This window comes from Bos grunniens, chromosome 14 (assembly GCF_055505025.1).
Source record: "Bos grunniens cultivar Pamir isolate PY7600 chromosome 14, Bosgru_T2T1.0, whole genome shotgun sequence".
In the NCBI taxonomy this organism is placed as follows: domain Eukaryota; kingdom Metazoa; phylum Chordata; class Mammalia; order Artiodactyla; family Bovidae; genus Bos; species Bos grunniens.
The window spans coordinates 57,296,192-57,314,963 of record NC_141178.1 but is presented as its reverse complement, the minus strand read 5'-3'; the positions used below and the strand labels follow the sequence as shown (position 1 = coordinate 57,314,963).

Genomic DNA, 18,772 nt, shown 5'->3' with positions numbered 1-18,772 from the left:
GATGTGAGAGTTGGACTATAAAGAAAGCTGAGAGCCGAAGAATTGATGCTTTTAAACTGTGGTGTTGGAGAAGACTCTTGAGAATCCCTTGGACTGTAAGGAGATCCGGAGTTTGAGCAAGCTTAGGGAATTGGTGATGGACAGGGAAGCCTGGAGTGCATAGTCCATGGGGTCCCAAAGAGTTGGACACAACTGAGTGACTGAACTGAACTGATGAAGATCCCACTAAGTGCTGGTGTGTTCAAATCTTCCAGCTCCTCCTCTGCGATAACTGTGTGTGGCGTTTGTATGCAGGGTAAGTGGGCCAGTCAGTGTACGGTCCCATGCAGAGGTCTCATAGCACTGCTCTCAGGAGCTGGGGTGTCTGTAGGTTGATGAGAAGAAGGAAGCCATTGACATGGGGAGCTCTGCAATTCACTCTCGGGCCCCACCATTCTTCACAACGTGTGTCCTCGTTCACACTCTGGGCTCTTGGGTAGGGCCTTCAGTCCACGGGGGCATCTGAGCACACTGTTCCTTTGGGACTTGTCCTGTCAAGAGGCTTTGTGACCCTGGTTACATTAATTCATCATTATTGGACAGGAATGAAGAAAACCTAAAGTTTAGTCGTAATTCACTGTCCATTTCTTTGGCTTTTATCCATTCCCTGTCACACAGAACATTCAAATAATTATGAAGAGACAAATTGATACAAACATATTAGAAAAGGTAGTAGGAATTTAATAAAGAAAAGGAAACATTTTGACCTAATTTCAGATCTGCTATCCTTGGCAAGTTGCCCAGAATTTTTACTTCTTTTATTTATAAAATAATTTAAATATCTTTTCACTTTTAAAAGTAAGTTTTGTATCCTAACGATGGAGAGGGAAGAATATCTTGAGGTTGGTTGATAATGGTGTCCTGACAAAGGGTGGACAACCCAGCTACCGGGCACAAGAACTTGTCTACTAGCGTAGCCTGCTGCCGCCTGAAGAAGTAACACTGCCTTCCTCATAGAGGAGGTAATAATTTAAATTTTTGGATTTTTGGCAAAGAGCTAACATTTATCATTAGCTGGAATGCCAATCTATTCAACATGATGACTGGAAAATGTACTTAAACTGTTAGGTACTAGAAATATTAATCTTGTGTTTCACTTAATCCCCCAAACCACACAGTGATGTAAATATTGTTGTCATACCATTTTTTTCCCTTTTACAGCAAAGGAAACTGAGAGTCAGAGAGACCTAGTGATTTGTCAAAGTCATCAGCAAGAATTCCAAGCCCACCCTTTTTTTTCACTGGATTATAAGAGCTCTCTTTTCCTCTACTCGTTCTCTGATTATATTATTTCAGCAATGTAAACATAAAGTGAGTTAATTTTGTTGAAAAAACAAGAGAACAGAATTGGGAAGGTTTCTGTCTGGCATGGGCAGCATGAATGGAATGGAACCAAGTCCATCAGAAACCTCCATGGGGAGAATGGAAGGAACAGGGGCCCCAGTAAGGCTTTCAGTGCAGTGTGATCGAGCCTCACCCCATGAGAGGCACAGCCTCTGCCTCCTCAGGAATGGCAGGGTGGCTGCTTACCACCTACTGGCTGCCAACTGTATAACCTGCCTGTGACCTCAGTGCCCTCCCACCCCGCCCCCGCTCCGGGCAAGGAAAGGATCACACCACCCTCTCCTGGTGCAACTGTGGGGATTTAGGAAGAAACTGTGAAAACACTTTGCCCAGGACCTGGCAAAAGCAGATGCTCAGTAAATGTCAGCTCAATAGTTCTTAGAACGGCCCAGGTAGGGTGGACACTAATAACTGGAAGAGGAATGACAGACAGTGTGAGGAAAACCCAGACAAGCAGCTGTGGGGCTTCCAAGCAAGTAGGGAACAAATAGCTAACATGAGGCACCCCATCTGCCGGGTGCCGTTTGAGGGCTTCAGACACCTGGAGCCATTGAAGCCTCACCACCAAGGACAGCGAGGCATGTGAACTCATTGGCCCACAACCACGTGCAGGGGTCAAGTCTGGGCTGCCTCACCCCTGAACCAGCTGGTGTACCCACCACCCGCACTGCTTCTCCAGACCCCGAGGCCATGGGTTCATTTCTGCAGGTGGCCAGCACTCCCTGGATGGCTTAAGGAGGGCACCAGATCTGAGAATCTGACTTTCCACAGTCTCACATTTTCCAAGTTTCATATATGTAGCCCTCATCTTTCCCAGTGAACTGTCAGCTCCTGGATTCTAACCTTCACTGCCTGTCACACCTGGTAGATTGGAGGCACAATGAAGACCCTACAAACATGTGAGAGTGGGGTGGAACGCGAGCTCGCAGTCTGGCTGCAGAAAAGGCTTTGTCTGTTGTCTGCTGGGAAACATGGCCTGAGCCCCGTGGGTTGCTGTAATTAGACATGGGGCTGGTTTGGGGAAAGCAAAAACAACCCCAGACACGAGAAAACAGCTGTTGCCTAAAGGTCCCAGTTTGCATCTGTCTTGTGGGGGGAATGGCCACTGGCACCATGGTACTCTGGCGATGGGAAAAGAGTTCCTAACACACAATCGAGGCCTACATGTGTAACTGCATACATTTATGTAGAGAGATGAGAGATATGTAAATACAGATGCAAACAATTTAATTTTTTTCTATGTGAATAAAGTTATGTCTCTTTGTCCTGTTAATTTTTCAAACACTGTAGATGTGTATACCACACAACAGAAAGAAAATGCATTAAAATGCAAATAGTTTTTTATCTTTTGATAGTCTTAATAACATAATGGTTTTTTAGCAATAGTCCTTATGAATTTACCATCTTAATTAAAGCAGGACTTTATTTTTCAGCCACATCATTTTCAAATTTCATAATGCATGAAGGACTGGTCCTAGCTCGACCTGCTAAGCCATTATTTATGTCTGCTGGTTAGTAGAAAATGTGATTAACTATGCATTGCATATAAAAATATGAAAAATGTTAATAGTGCAGTATGTTTTGGGGGCTTGAATACTATTTTATTGAAGAAAATAATGATTTTGATTAAAAAACACAAAATCCCTTAAATGTTAATAGTATTTTTCAAACGTAACAAATTTTGAAGAAGTTTTTCCCCTATCCTGAATTATAAAAGGATAATTAATTACCCTTCTGTCAAATGATACATGGATTTCCCTGGGGAATTTGTATATTCTATTAAATTCAGAGAAATCTGACTATCAATTTTGTTATTATATATCTATTAAAACACTAAATATATTCATTAGGTGAAGAAGAAAAGACCTGTTCTCAGAATTATTATGGCATTTGTGATATTTTAAATGACTGAGAAAAGGAAGGTTGAATCTAGTATTTTAATTACTGTCCAGAATGGTAAAAGACTGCAGTACTCTATGCCTTTTCTCCAGTGGAGTGTGTTTGCTTCTGGCAGAGAAACATATATGAATGACTAATATAAAAAGACAAACATTATGTTCCTGTAGGTATTGCTTGTCCACATAAGAGAACTCAGAACTTTCAAACTGGAAAAAAACTGAAATGGAAAAAAAAACAAAACCTGCTCTTAGAATGTTCCCATGTGCTCGAGATAAGAACAGTTAATGAATAATGAAGGAAGCGGTGTCTTGGAGTGAGACTGGTTCATTGTTCTCCTGAAAAGCATTTTAGACTAATTCTCCTATGACTCCATGACTAAATGGATTTATAATGCACCATTTTAATGTTAATAATCTACTCACCCAAATCAAGGCAACAGCAAGTCAAAGATTGAATCATTTTGTGATTATATATGTGTATATATATATATGTATATTAAAAATCAACACTGGTCATATGAGCCAATCTTTAACAAACATTAATTCTTTACATTGCCTCTTCTGCCCCTAAGATTTTGGAGGACTAGGCACAAATATGTTCCTTTAGGTATCTTGTAATTTTGCTGACAAATTTTCTCTACAAAAATAGCTCTACTCAGAAAATAAAACTACACATCTGAAAAAGATCAACTATACATTGTAATTAATTGTCAAACATATCAATTTAATAGTGGTATGGGTTAGGAATAATTAGTAGTAAGTTGATTAAGTGTTAAAACTACAAAATAGATGTAAGGTTAGGGCTCAGATTAATTTAGCTAAATGGAAAGTATTACCGCAGTCTCGATGCATTTAGATGCCACAACACATGGTATTACATTTTTTTAAAAGTCGGAAAACTGGTATTATTTTAGAAGACTATACAACTTAGAAGTGTCAGGAAAACAACAACAACAACAACAACAACAAAAAACAAAGCAAGAACGATCCTGTACCTGTTTGGGGAAAATTGTAAGGGTTCCATCAGGGATAACTGAGTTCATTTCTTAGATCAGAGATAGTTACTGAGGTCTTACTCTGTGCAAGCACGCCCTGTAACACTGTTATTAAGGATTTCCGTGTGGAAGTCTTGATAATGAAACCAAACAAGCTCTTGGGGGTCTGGGTTCTCTTTTCCGTAAAGAGCTCACCGGGCAGAGTGAGAGGCAGACTTCTCTGCATGGTGTGGTGAGAATGGGGTTATGTCCTGAGCGTTAAAGCAAAGGCCAAGGAAGGAAAGACAGAGCCAGAAGGACACGAGGGCAGTGCTCGGCTCAGAGTCTGACTTCTGTTCAGGACTTGATGGATGAAGCGCTAACAATCTTACTTAGGGTCCAGGTGTGTGGATGGACCCAAAGGTAGAGGAGACACAGACAGCATGCATGGAGGGGGTAAGGCACAGGCAAGGGGGCCACACGCAGGAAGCATACGTCCCACGGAGCCCTCAGGTACACGATTTCTCTCCTGAACAGCTGTTTATTCTTCCTGCTCCCACCTCTTTTCATCCAGATTCTGTGCTGCTTTTCCCAAACGCCCTCTCAACACTTTAGGAAACATGTTATTAACAATTGGAGGGTGCAGCTAGAGACTGAAACTTTATTGCCAAGGCCTGGGAAGTCTTACTTATGGGCCTACTTGGCACCTGTTTGTCCAAGGACAATTAGGAGTACGTAACAATATTTTTCTTCCCTCTCTTTGTTTGCCAAAGGCTATTTAAATCATGGATACGCAGCCAAAAAAAAAAAAAAAAATGCCTAGAGGAGTAACGCCATGATGTCCTTCCCAGATGTTTGCCTTTAGGATGAGAAGTGAGTTACACAGAAATAAGATGGGGAACCGCTGCCTAGATACTAATATAGCAAGGGACACATGCCGTGGGAGTGACCGATGGGTCAAAAATTAAATATGTCAGCAATCAATGATGCTATTAAAGAGCCTATCATAAAATGTCCATGTAGGGGCATAGAATTATTTGAAAACTTCAGAAATAAATCTGCAACCCCAGGCTCTGTCTGGAGCTCTGCCTTCCACGGTGGTTGGCATTCCTTAAAATCACAAATTAGAAAAGAAAAAGTTAATTTGATTTAAAAGTTGAAAAATATGACCTTTGAGGAAAGGTTAAAGGAACTGGGGTTATTTGGACCAGGTAAAACACAACTGCAGGACTGACTTAATAAATGTCAAATACTTTCAATCAATTGTTCCTCAAGCATTCAGATGTCTGAAGGAGACAAAGTAGAATGAAATTGCAGTTAAGATTTTTTAGTTTAACTTTAATAAACAACTTCCTGGAAGGAATCTAAATCTCTCAGTGCAATTTAACTTAATGTTACAAGGTTAATTAAACACAAACAGACTACCAAGGAAAGTTGTGGAATCTTGGCTCTTAGATAGAAAACCGCATATCTTAAATGGTTTAGGTTTACTTCTGTCTGGAATTAAGAGACTGGATTGAATAACTTTAAGTTTGCTTATAGTATATTATATAACTGGTCTTATAGCTTTTTAATTTCTTCCGTGCATGGGCTAGGCACTAATCCATATGAACTCTAGGGGTGAAGAAAAAGTACAGCAACCCTTATACACAAAGTGAATCCTGAGTTGTCATACTTGGCATAAGAATGGAGAGGAGTTATTTTTAAATTGGCTCCTTTACTGAACACTATTGAGGAGAGTCTATTTTGGAGCAATATTTTATTACAGAACTAAAAGATAGTCCCAAATCATTAGCATACTGAGTTCATGGAATTTCTGAACAATACCATATTCAAAGTAGAATCTGTTTTGAGCAAAGAAAGGGCTTAAGTGGAGCTTACCAACTCACTACAAACAATGCTCATTTTTAGCCTTATTAGGAATTTGACACTAAAAAAACCCCAAACCACACACTTTTATTATTATATATGGTCAAAAATAAGAATAAAAAACCTGTCCATTTTTTCACAGTTGTTACAATGGTTTAATAATTGCTCTCATGTTCAATATTAAAAAAAGGATAATTTGTGAAAAAATGGCTGAAATTGCTAAACTTTTGATGAATTGTGGCATAATGCTAAGTAATCATTCTTTGTCTTTTTTCTTCTGTCAAAGTGGGCAAAATCATTTTTTTACTGCTTTTCTGCTCCTATTTTTTTTTTAAAGAAAGAAACAAACCAGGGTGACATCCATTCCATTTTAAACTAATGCTTCTATTATTTCATGTCTAAATGGGGCTGACATCATCAGCTCCTTCATGTCCTAAAAGATACTTACTTAGCTCCAGTCCACTATTACATACTTTATGCATTACATGAAATAAAATATCTCCTGATTTTGAAAATATTTATTTTAAAAACAGCAATCAAATTGTATGTAATCACATTTTCTGCTTGGCTTTGAAAGCTACATTATTCAATATGCCAGTGGTCCTTTCCATAATGGCAACATATTAGCAATTCATGCTGCTCTAATACAGTGGACTTCCTTGATGTACCGCATTCCCTACAGACCCAGAGGGGCACCCCTGCTTTAGCTGCATGTGTCCTGCACAGCACCTACCCAAGTGATGGTTGGCAAAACAGCTGTGCAGTGGCCTCTGAATGCAAAGTGTGCCAGACTGAAAGCTTCAAAAGACAATACATCTGAGTATATACATCACGCTTGCTTTTGTTGCCCGGAAAAAATAAGGCATTTGGGAAATAAACCCCCCAATTTTATTGCCTTTTAACATCTTTTTCCATTTTAAACTCCAGAACTGGAAATTTGAAGTATTCAAAGAAACTGAAATCTCCTTTGTTGCTTTTCTCATTGTAAATTTTCTATACTATGTCATTAGGAACCATACTCTACAAAAAGCCCAGGTTCTAAATGAATCCTTTCTGTGAGGCCATTCTAAAACTTTGCACGATGTTTCTTTGTATGAAAGAGCTTCTGTTGCCTGCACAAAGAACAAGCAATCACCACATGAGGGCCAGGCAGGAGCCTTGAATGACTTTATACAAGGTTGCATTTTGCCTTCCACCAGCCCATGGTGAAACCCAGCAGTGAGGGTGCCAGGATGAAGGGGAAAAGGAGAGGCTCCTGATTTCAGTTTGCAGGAATCAAGGGATTTTTCTTAGACCATGAATACTTAATATGGACATTTTCTTATTCTACCTTTCTCCCCAAACAACTCTGTAGTTTCTATATAACAACATGAAAACAACATCACTTTCTTCTTAATGGCATAATAATATTTTCCAGCTAAAAGAAACGTTCTGTCCAATAAGTTCAAGCAGCTTAATAATCGATTTGGCTTTAGGGTGAGGGTATGGGTAAAACACTGAGAAAGCCCATGCGATGGTGGGAAAAATGACTAAGTAACTAAGGTGACAAGCTGAGTGAGCTGCAACTCTGGATCACAGTTGTGTGGTCGATAGAGAATGAATCACAGGAAAATGTCAGCCCTGGAAAGGATCTCAGAACTCAACTAGTCCTGTGGTTTTCCTTCTTCTTGGGGGGTAGAATCCTAAGTTCAAGGGCATTTTTTACGAGAAATGTGAACAAGTGAGATGAATAAGAGCATCGTGGTTCTGGCTGATTCCGTTCTGGCTTCCCTTGGCTCCGCCTGATCTAGTCCAACCCCGCTGGTTACAGCCAAGGTACAGTGAATCGTCCATGGTTAACAAGCTTAACCCAGGCAGGGCCTGGCCTTCCAGACTCTCATTCCAGTGCTCTTCTAACCAGATTTCACTCCTGGAAAAGCACAGACTGTTCAATTACCCACTATCAAAATAACTCAAGGGAATTTTGAGAAAAATGGAACTCTTACACACTGGGTCATGAATGACTGTTTAGCTTGGACCTTGAAAATCAGAACTAGTTGGCACTTATTTGACAGTATATACTAATAGAAATTCTACACTCTTTTATAACCTGGTCTTGGAAAATATGGACTTTTAAGAAAATGGAATCTTTTCTCAAGTGCCAGAAATCTAACTTTTTGCCAGAGTCCAGACTGACTACTAACACATAAAATTGGCATAGGCAAGAATATACAAAACGGAAGTGGTGGGAAATTGGAGAAGGAAGGAAAAAAGTCACCCTATGTATGCTTCACCCCTGTATATGTTTATGGCAAGTTTCAGAAGGCAAGCTAGATATTCTACCCTAGTGACATTTTTATCAAAAACTAATACAATTATGTAAAGATTAAAAATAAAATAAAGTTAAAAAAAAAAGAAAAAAAAATTAAAAAAGAAGGATTAGTTGGGAAATTGTATCTAACAATTCCAGAAAAGAAATCTATTGTAGAATATGCAAGAACATTATGAATAAAATTTAAAAAATGAATTAGAGTAAAAAAAAAAAGGGGGATACCACTGAATATATCTAGTGCCTACTGTTTGACAGGCCCTAAATTCATAGATATTAATTACTTTAATGCTCACAACAATATGAGAATAAGTGTCTTATCTCTATTTTATAGGTAAAGCAACTGAAGTACAGAAAGGTTATGCAAGTTGCTCAGTGTCATATAGCTGGTATGTTATTGTGCCAGGATTTGAACTGAGGTCAAAAGACATCTTGTGGTCAAAAGACACCAGGGTTAATCACAATGATATATAAGGACACTCAGTAGAAAGTAAAGACTTTTTGGTGATGGCAGGCTTATTGCTTTTTTTTTTGGACAGATGTGAAGAAGATTAAGGATTTAAGTATAAATAGCTCATTTGAAAAATCTTCTCTCTCATGTATTTTAACTTCTCCAAAGGAGTTATACATATACATTCTTGCTTTTCATATTTTATTTAGAAAACTTACATAATAATGCTTCCTGTGTGCCAACCAATGATCTAAGCAATTCTTAAATATTCATTTCACTCCACAAGATAAGGACGATCATTATCCTTGTTTTTCACATAAGGAAGCTGGAGTATTCATTGGCTGAGCTATGGAGCAAGTCACTTAACTACTCTGAACCTCCATTTTTCATACTATTGGGATAGTAATACTCAGATACTGACTTCTAATTATGAACTAAATTTTTTACATCTAATATATTAGACATTTGTTGGAAATGCTTAGAATCAGTAAAATTGTATCACTTACATTGCCAATAGAGATAAAAAACAGATAGATATAAGAACATTTAAAATAAATTTCCAGAAAACATTATGTATTACATAAAACAGCAACATATATAACATAAAATAGTGCATATATGTTAAATAATATAATAACCACTAAAGTATATACAGTATCTAAAGGAGAACTAAATATTTTCACCTTTTTGATCCATTCAAATTTTAAAATTCCATCATGTGAAAATACTAACACAAAGATCTGAGCACCATATTCAGGATATATTTAAAGTACTGAAAGGGAAAAATATACAACCAAGATTACTGCACCCGGCAAAGATCTCATTCAAAATTGATGGAGAAAGAAAAAGCTTTTCAGACGAGCAAAAGTTAAGAGAATTCAGTACCACCAAACCAGCTTGACAACAAATGTTAAAGGGACTTATGTAGTCAAGAAATACAAGAGAAGGAAAAAGATCTACAAAATCAACCTCAATTAAGAAAACGGCAATAGGAACATGTATATCAATAATTACTTTAAATGTAAATGGATTAAATGTTCCAACCAAAAGACACAGACTTGCTGAATGGATACAAAAACAAGACCCTTATATATGCTATCTACAAGAAACTCACTTCAGACCTAAAGAAATATATAGACTGAAAGTGAGAGGATGGAAAAATATATTCTATGCAAATGGGAAGCAAAAGAGAGCTGAAGTAGCAGTCCTCATATCAGACAAAATAGACCTTAAAATAGAGAAGATTATAAGACATAAAGAAGGACACTATATAATGATCAAGGGGTCAATCCAAGAAGAAGATATAACAATTGTAAATATCCATGCATCCAACATAGGAGCACCTCAATACATGACAAACACTAACAGACATAAAAGGAGAAAGTCACAGTAACACAATAATAGTAAGAGACTTTAATACCCCATTCACACCAATGGACAGATCATCAAAACAGAAAATAAATAAGAAAACACAAGTCTTAAATGAAACATTAGATGAGATGGATCTTATTGAGATCTTCAGGATAGTCCATACAAATGCAGAAGAATACACCTTCTTCTCAAGTGCCCATGGAACATTCTCCAGGCTAGACCACATCTTGGGTCACAAATAAAACCTCAGTAAATTTAAGAAAACTGAAATCAGATCAAGCATCTTCTCCGACCACAACTCTATGAGACTAGATATCAATTACAAGAAAAAACTGTAAGAAACACAAACACATGGAGATTAAACAATACATTTCTAAATAACCAACAGGTTACTGAAGAAATTAAAAGGGAAATCAATAAATTTCTAGAAACAAATGCCAATGAAAACATGACAACTCAAAACCTATGGGATGCAGCAAAAGCAGTTCTAAGCAGGAAGTTTATAACAATAGAATCCTACCTCAAGAAACAAGAAAAACATTGAATAGACAACCTTACTTGACACCTACAACAACTGGAAAAAGAGGAACAAAAACCCCCCAAAATTAGTAGAAGGAAAGAAATCATAAGGATCTGAGCAGAAATAAATGAAAATGAAAGAAACAACTGTAATGTAAACAGTGAACAAAGAGTAAAGATTATTTAGTTTTAATAAAACTAAAAGCTTGTTCTTTGAGAAGAGAAACAAAATTGACAAACCTTTTTGGCCAGACTCATGAAGAAAAAAAGAGAGAAGAATCAAATCAACAAAATTAGAAATGAAAAACCAGAGGTTACGGCAGACAGTGCAGAAATACAAAGGATGATAAGAGACTATTATGAACAACTGTATGGCATGAAAATGGATAACCTGGAAGAAATGGACAGATTCCTAGAAAAGTTCAATCTTTCAAGACTGAACCAGAAATTATGAACAATCCAATTACAAGCACTGAAATTGAAACTGTGATCAAAAATCTCCCAAAAAACAAAAGCCCAGGACCAGATGGCTTCACAAGAGAATTCTATCAAACATTTGGAGAAGAGCTAATGCCTATCCTTCTAAAATTCTTTCAAAAAATTGCAGAGGAAGGAACACTTCCAAACTCATGCTATGAGGCCATTATCACCTTGATACCAAAATCAGACAGAGACAACACAAAGAAGAGACTATAGGCCAATATCACTGATGAACACAGATGCAAAAATCTTCAAGAAAATTTTAGCAAACAGAATTCAGCAACACATCAAAAAGCTCATACACCATGATCAAGTTGGGTTTATCCCAGGGATCCAAGGATTCTTCAATATATGCAAATCAATCAATGTGATACACCATATTAATAAATTGAAAGTTAAAAACCAAATGATCATCTCAATAGATGTAGAAAAAGCCTTTGACAAAATTCAGCACCCATTTATGACTAAAACTCTTCAAAAAATGGTCACAGAAGGAACATACCTCAACATAGTAAAGGCCATATATGATAAGCCTACAGCAAACATTATTCTCAATGGTGAAAAACTGAAAGCATTTCTCCTAAGATCAGGAACAAGACAAAGGTTTCCACTTTCCCCACTATTGTCCAACATAGTTCTTGAAGTCCTAGCTACAGAAATCAGAGAAGAAAAGGAAATAAAAGGAATCCAGATTGGAAAAGAAGAAGTAAAGCTCTCACTGTTTGCAGATGACATGATACTGTACATAGAAAACCCTAAAGATAGTATCATAAAATTACTAGAGCTAATCAATGAATTTAGCAAAGTTGCAGGATGCAAAATCAATACACAGAAATCACTTGCATTTCTATATACTAACAATGAAAAATCAGAAAGAGAAATTAAGGAATCAATCCCATTCACCATTGCAACAAAAAGAATTAAATATCTAGGAATAAACTTACCTGAGGAGACAAAAGAACTGTACACAGAAAATTATAAGACAATAATGAAAGAAATCAAAGATGACATAAACAGATGGAGAGTTCCTGGGTAGGAGGAATCAATGTTATAAAAATGACTATACTACCAAACACAATCTACAGATTCAATGCGATCCCTATTAAAAGACCAACAACATTTTCCACAGAACTACAACAAAAAATGTCACAGTTCATATGGAAACACAAAAGACCCCGAATAGCCAAAGCAGTCTTAAGAAAGAAGAATGGAGTTGGAGGAATCAATCTTCTTGACTTGAGATTATACTACAAAGCTACAGTCATCAAGACAGTATGGTACTGGCACAAAAACAGAAATACAGACCAATGGAACAAGATAGAAAGCCCAGAAATAAACCCACGCACCTATGGGTACCTTATTTTTGACAGAGGAGGCAAGAATATACAATGGGGCAAAGACAGCCTCTTCAATAAATGGTGCTGGGAAACCTGGACAGCTACATGTAAAAGAATGAAATTAGAACACTTCCTAACACCATACACAAAAATAAACACAAAATGGATTAAAGACCTAAATGTAAGACCAGAAACTATAAAACTCTTAGAGGAAAACATAGGCAGAACACTCGATGACATAAATCAAAGCAAGATCCTCTATGACCCATCTCCTAGAGTAACAGAAATAAAAATAAAAGTAAACAAGTGGGACCTGATTAAATTTGAAAGCTTTTGCACAGCAATGGAAACTATAAATAAGTTGAAAAGACAACCCTCAGAATGGGAGAAAATAATAGCAAATGAAACAACTGACAAAGGATTAATTTGTAAAACATACAAGCAGCTCATACAACTCAATACCAGAAAAGCAAACAACTCAATCAAAAAGTGGTAAAAAGACCTAAACAGACATTTCTCCAAAGAAGACATACAGATGGCTAATAAACACATGAAAAGATGCTCAACATCACTCATTATTAGAAAAATGAAAATCAAAACTACAAGGAGATATCATCTCACATCAGTCAGAATGGCCATCATCAAAAAGTCTATAAGCAATAAATGTTGGAGAGGGTGTGGAGAAAAGGGAACACTCTTGCACTGTTGGTGCGAATGTAAATTGACACAGCCACTATGGAAGATGGTATGGAGATTCCTTAAAAAACTAGGAATAAAACCACCATATGACCCAGCAATCCCACTCCTAGGCATATACCCTGAGGAAACCAAAATTGAAAAAGTGACATATATCCCATTGTTCATTGCAGCGCTATTTGCAATAGCTAGAACATGGAAGCAATCCAGATGTCCATCAACAGATGAATGGATAAAGAAGTTGTGATACATATACACAATGGAATATTACTCAGCCATAAAAAGGAATACCTTTGAGTCAGTTCTATTGAGGTGGATGAACCTATAACCTATTATACAGAGTGAAGTAAGTCAGAAAGAGAAAGATAAATATCATATTCTATCGCATATATAAGGAATCTAAAAGAATGGTACTGAAGAATTTACTTACAGGGCAGCAAAGGAGAAACAGACATAGAGAATAGACTAATGGACATGAGGAGAGGGGAGGGGAGGGTGAGATGGATGGAGAGAGTAACATGGAAACTTACATTGCCATGTGTAAATTAGATAGCCTATGGAAATTTGCTGTATGGCTAAGGAAACTCAAACAGGGGCTCTATATCAGCCTAGAGGGGTGGGATGGGGAGGGAGATGGGAGGGACATTCAAAAGTGTAGGGATATATGTATACCTATGTCTGATTCATGTTGCAGTTTGACAGAAAAGAACAAAATTCTGTAAAGCAATTATCCTTCAATTAAAAAAAGAAATAAATTATATTTTAAAGAAAGATCTGAGCATCGTACTAACAGCAAAAGGCTCAGCTTTAATAAAACTGGAGGGCTTTTGTAAAATTAAGTTGTGGATAGTTGATTCTACACATAAATCTACCTAGGGTGGATCATATTCATGAGATGTAAAAATTGACAGCAAGTAATTATTTAGAGTTCACAAGTGTTAGCTTTAATTAGTTGTTTCCAAACTTGAGGAGACCTTGAAAGAAGAGAAGTTATAGAAAGAGCCCTGTAATTTCTAGGTGGGATTTTTTTACATCCTGATTCTGTAGCCATTATTTCCTCATCTGTATGAGCACTGATGACCTAAATCGTACACTATTCCATTTCATACATATGTCTTACATATATGTCAACAACTGGCAAACCAATCAATCACATTATACATGAGCAAAGTTGCTAGAAAAGAGTTTTAGTCAGTTTATACAAACATGCATGAAGAGAGTATCATATAGACCTAAAGTTACTTTCAGGGAAGATAATACTTAGTGCTTTTAAAATATAAAACATGGCAATATGAAGGGCTGTTCATCTTTAGCTCCGCCGATATGGGAATGATGTGCAAACAGCTTACGAGCTCATCTTTCTGTTCTCATCCTCAGTACCCTGTGTCTCAACACTCCTTGCCTGAGTTATAACAGGCTCCCAGACTCGACACAACTCCAGTTTCTTGCCACTGCAGTCCCTCCAGAGAGATGCCAGAAGGATATTCCTATGACACTGATTTCATAATGCTTTTGCCTTCAGTGAAAACAGCCAATGGTTTCTTAGAATCCATCATATCAAGTCCACTGTCCTTAGAGTGGTTTTTGAAACCTTTGGTCAAATCTCCCCACTTACAGTATCCAACCTGCTTTTCAGATGCTCTCTCCTGGATGCCTTTTCTTTCCTCTCTGTTTGTCCAAATCAAAACTACCTTTCAAAACTGGACTGCCATCATACCTTTTCCACTAAGTTTATACAATACCCAAGCCAGATGACTATAGTTCTGCTAGGTAGGATTCCTATTGGGTCCACAGTCAGTGAAACTGTTTACCCTTCTCTTGTCTCTAGTTGCTTCACATTTGACTCAAATTGTTTCATACTTAGTTGTGCTTTTTCTAGAGTTACAAGCTCCTGAAGGACAGTGACTGTATCTTATCAATCATTTGACCCCTTGCAAACATTTAGAGCAGGGAAAGCATTTAAAATGTACACACTGATGAGTGGTGTTCCAAACACATAATAGCTCAAAATAAGAACGGGAGAGGCCTCTTGTTTCTCAAAGGAATTAGCAAACTCCAATAAAGTTGATCTTTCCAACTGTATTAGATTTCTACTGCAACTCTGCAGTATATCAGACTCTGGCTGTTGGAATACAGTCAGAGATCCAAACCTTGAAACAGAATTCTAAAAACAAATTTCACCTCCAAATCTACATTCTCCAAGACCACACTTGCTTAAAAAATGAGTTTAGTATAGATTTAATGTTAAATCAACATAATTAACTGGATTTATGCTGTCCAGGACAGTAGCCACTAGGTAATGTAATTAAAATGAAATAAAATAAAAATTAGTCCTTCAGTCATGCTCGCGATGTTTAAAGTGTTCAATAGCCAATGACTCTTGCTATTAGATTGCATGGATAATAAAAAAGCCATCAGCACAGAGAGTTCTACTGGACTGTGCTGAAGCCTGTCCGAAGTCTTGCCAAAATTGGATTTGTTGGAGCAGCTTTTAACTTAAAGCATAAAATTCTAGGACCAGTTCTGTGAGGAGGCAGGGCAGATGTCCACCTCAGAATACGGTTTGGAGGTACTGGGATGTCTCACTGTCCTATGAAAAATCCTGACAGACTCACGTGCCAAGAACTGGAATAGTACATCAGAGCTTCACTTGCTTAGCTTAGGCTGAACAGGATCCCTCTGCCTTGTAAAGTGTGCAAACACAATGTTAAGGGGGAAAACACCAAAGTCCAGTTTCTAAGAGGAAAGGAGCATGAAGAATTAAGATGAGAGAAGCTCATGATAAGCAAAGAGGGAAGCACTGTAGAGGAATGGCCTAGATAGTGGTGCTTCATGACTGGGACCAGGGCCAGTCCTGAGCCTGTTAGCTGAGGACAGAGTGACCAAGAACAGCAAAGCTGGGCAAACTCCAGGTCAGTGTACACTGAGGTTATACACTCATCTCTTAAAGAATGATGGTGAATTGGGAGAGTCCTCGGAATGCTGCTGCTGCTGCTGCTAAGTCACTTCAGTCATGTCCGACTCTGTGCGACCCCATAGATGGCAGCCCACCAGGCTCTGCCGTCCCTGGGATTCTCTAGGCAAGAACACTGGAGTGGGTTGCCATTTCCTTCTCCAGTGCATGCTTGGAATGCTAAGAAGGCAAATTATATGAAAGGAAAAGGGTTTTGAGACTAAAACTCTCTGACTGAGGATCTCACTTCCTTCTATGGCTCAACCTCATGAGCACACAAGGATGAGGTGAGGAGGACAAAGCTGGTACTTCCTGCACTGTATTCATCCTTCCTCTTCTTCTCAGTGAATAGGGGAGCCTAGAAAGCATGACCTGGATGCCTTATTGGCTCCTGAACTGGGTCTGAACCTTAGCCCCAAAGAGGAATAGGCACATGATTTTTCAAGGTCACTACTTTGAAGTAAAACATTATTCAGATTTACACAGCGTATTTTCTAAAAAAAATCCATCTTCCATTTTATGAAGTCACACTAATACTCTTAGGATAAATTTATATAGTGTAATATCATCTAAAAACCAAGACAATAGTGTAGAGATTTTTGCTACTGCTGGTGCTGGGAATAAGTCCTCTCCTTCAGGCCAACCAGCTAGCTGCCAGTTTTGCAGAGAATCCGACACCCTACCATGCCCTGTGGCATTAGGCTCAGGACTTCATTCCCCAAACTACAAATAGATTTCTTTCCACTGTCCATCTCCTCGCTTTATGTTCATGGTTAACAGCAAAACCTTCCAGTGAAGTCACTCAAGTTAGAGATACATCCAAATGATTTAGATAAGTGATAACATCAAACACTTTCCTATCAGAAACAACATAAGATAAACAAGTTAATCGATTTGTTCATTGGGAATATGGCAGCACTGTTCAGTGACTTATGAAAATGACAACAGAGATGGTTGGACTGTTAAGTGACTGAACAACGGAACCAAAGTAAAGACTTTAACATCCCACCTGTCATTCATTAGAAGTTTCTATTAACCTCAGAGAGTTTCATGACATGGTAGAAAGCTCTGCCCTTGGCCATATACTGACGATAATATCTTTCACTCCGTGAGATATAGACAGAGAAATTACTAAGGTTTTAAATGACGTAACAATCAGAAGGAAAGATTTTATGATGTCCCTATTCTCAAGCACAGGATGCTTGTTAAAAATACAGACTCTTGGACTTTTGGGTGGGGCTAAGAATTTAAATTTTGCTAGTTTTCTGGTGATAACATATTCTTACTAAATTTGAGAAGTGTCAAACATTAGAAGATTCGGAGTAACAACAAAGTCCAAGATACAGAAACATTTTAGTGGAGACAAATTTTGATCACCCAAATCATACCTTCAAAATAAAGATGAAAATTGTTTTCTTGCTTTCTGATTATATAAATTTGTGGGATTTGAGAGCAGAAAACAGGGGTGAAACCAACCTTCATAGCAGTTCCCAGAAGATGTGGGGGATCTTGCTTGTGGTGAGAAATCCTGCACTAGATGAGACATGGCACCTTCATGATAATTTTTATCTAAAAGCTAGTAAGACAGTTTGACCACATGACTGGACATTCAGTGCCAAACAGTATTTAGTACTTTGGGTTATAAATATAAGTGATCAAATGTGTGGTTAATTGATTTTGCCTTGACTTAAATATACGATGGAAAACTGTATTAGGATTTTACAGGACTAATGGAGAACATCTTCCATGGCTGAGAACTATTCTAGTTTCAGAAAGCCATGTTATGATGATTGAAAGCTCCTCGCATGAATTTAGGCCTTGTCAGTGTGGGGTCCCCGACTCCCCAAGACAAATCAGGAAGCAGACTCTTACCACAGAAATGGAGTTGGGAAGCAGTGCTCCGTCTTGTCCCAGCATATTGGAGACGGTGATTTCAGGTAGGTCCATGTTTTGTGGATGAAACGGTAGCAGGCCATTATGGTTCATTGGGTGACACAGAGAGTGATAACCAGGTTCGACCTCATTCAGCTGCACCAGAGAGTGATCGGGGAGGGAAGGAGGAGTGATGGGAGGAATGTTAAAGTCTTCACTTTCCAGGCTTGGGCCAGGGTAGGACTGAAAAGACAAGGTGATATTATTGCAAATTACCATCCCCTTCTTCTCATCATGGTGAACAAGCACACAGGACCCCTTCAGATAGTATTACAAGCAGCATTAAAGATCTGGCAAAGACATTTCTAATACTCAGATTATCCCGTTGCAAGTTCTCTATTATGCATGGAAGAAAATTGCCTCAAAGGCATAACCACTTCTCGTATAAAGAGTGCTTCCATTAGGCAGTTTTATTTTTCCAAGAAGCTGAGCTCAAACAGATTTCAAAGGTCCCATTAAAATTTTCCAGAGTTTTAATCTAGCTGAATACCTTTTTCATAGGAATTGTGGGGAAGGAAAAGCAATTTATAAAATTAATATTTGATCAAACATGTTTTGTAGGGCTCCCTACTGCTCAGATCATGAGATGTCATAAAATGAA

At 37.9% G+C, this 18,772-nt stretch overlaps 1 protein-coding gene across 5 annotated transcripts in view; it reads right to left on the bottom strand.

Annotated features, from left to right (window-relative positions):
* Window positions 1–18,772, bottom strand: part of TOX (thymocyte selection associated high mobility group box) — a 311,030-nt gene that overhangs the window by 129,137 nt on the left and 163,121 nt on the right. For all 5 annotated transcript variants that reach the window (XM_086336890.1, XM_086336891.1, XM_086336894.1 and 2 more), the window contains exon 3: window positions 18,112–18,354. In XM_086336890.1, coding sequence (XP_086193016.1) covers window positions 18,112–18,354 — 243 coding nt within the window. The remainder of the gene's footprint in view (window positions 1–18,111; window positions 18,355–18,772) is intronic.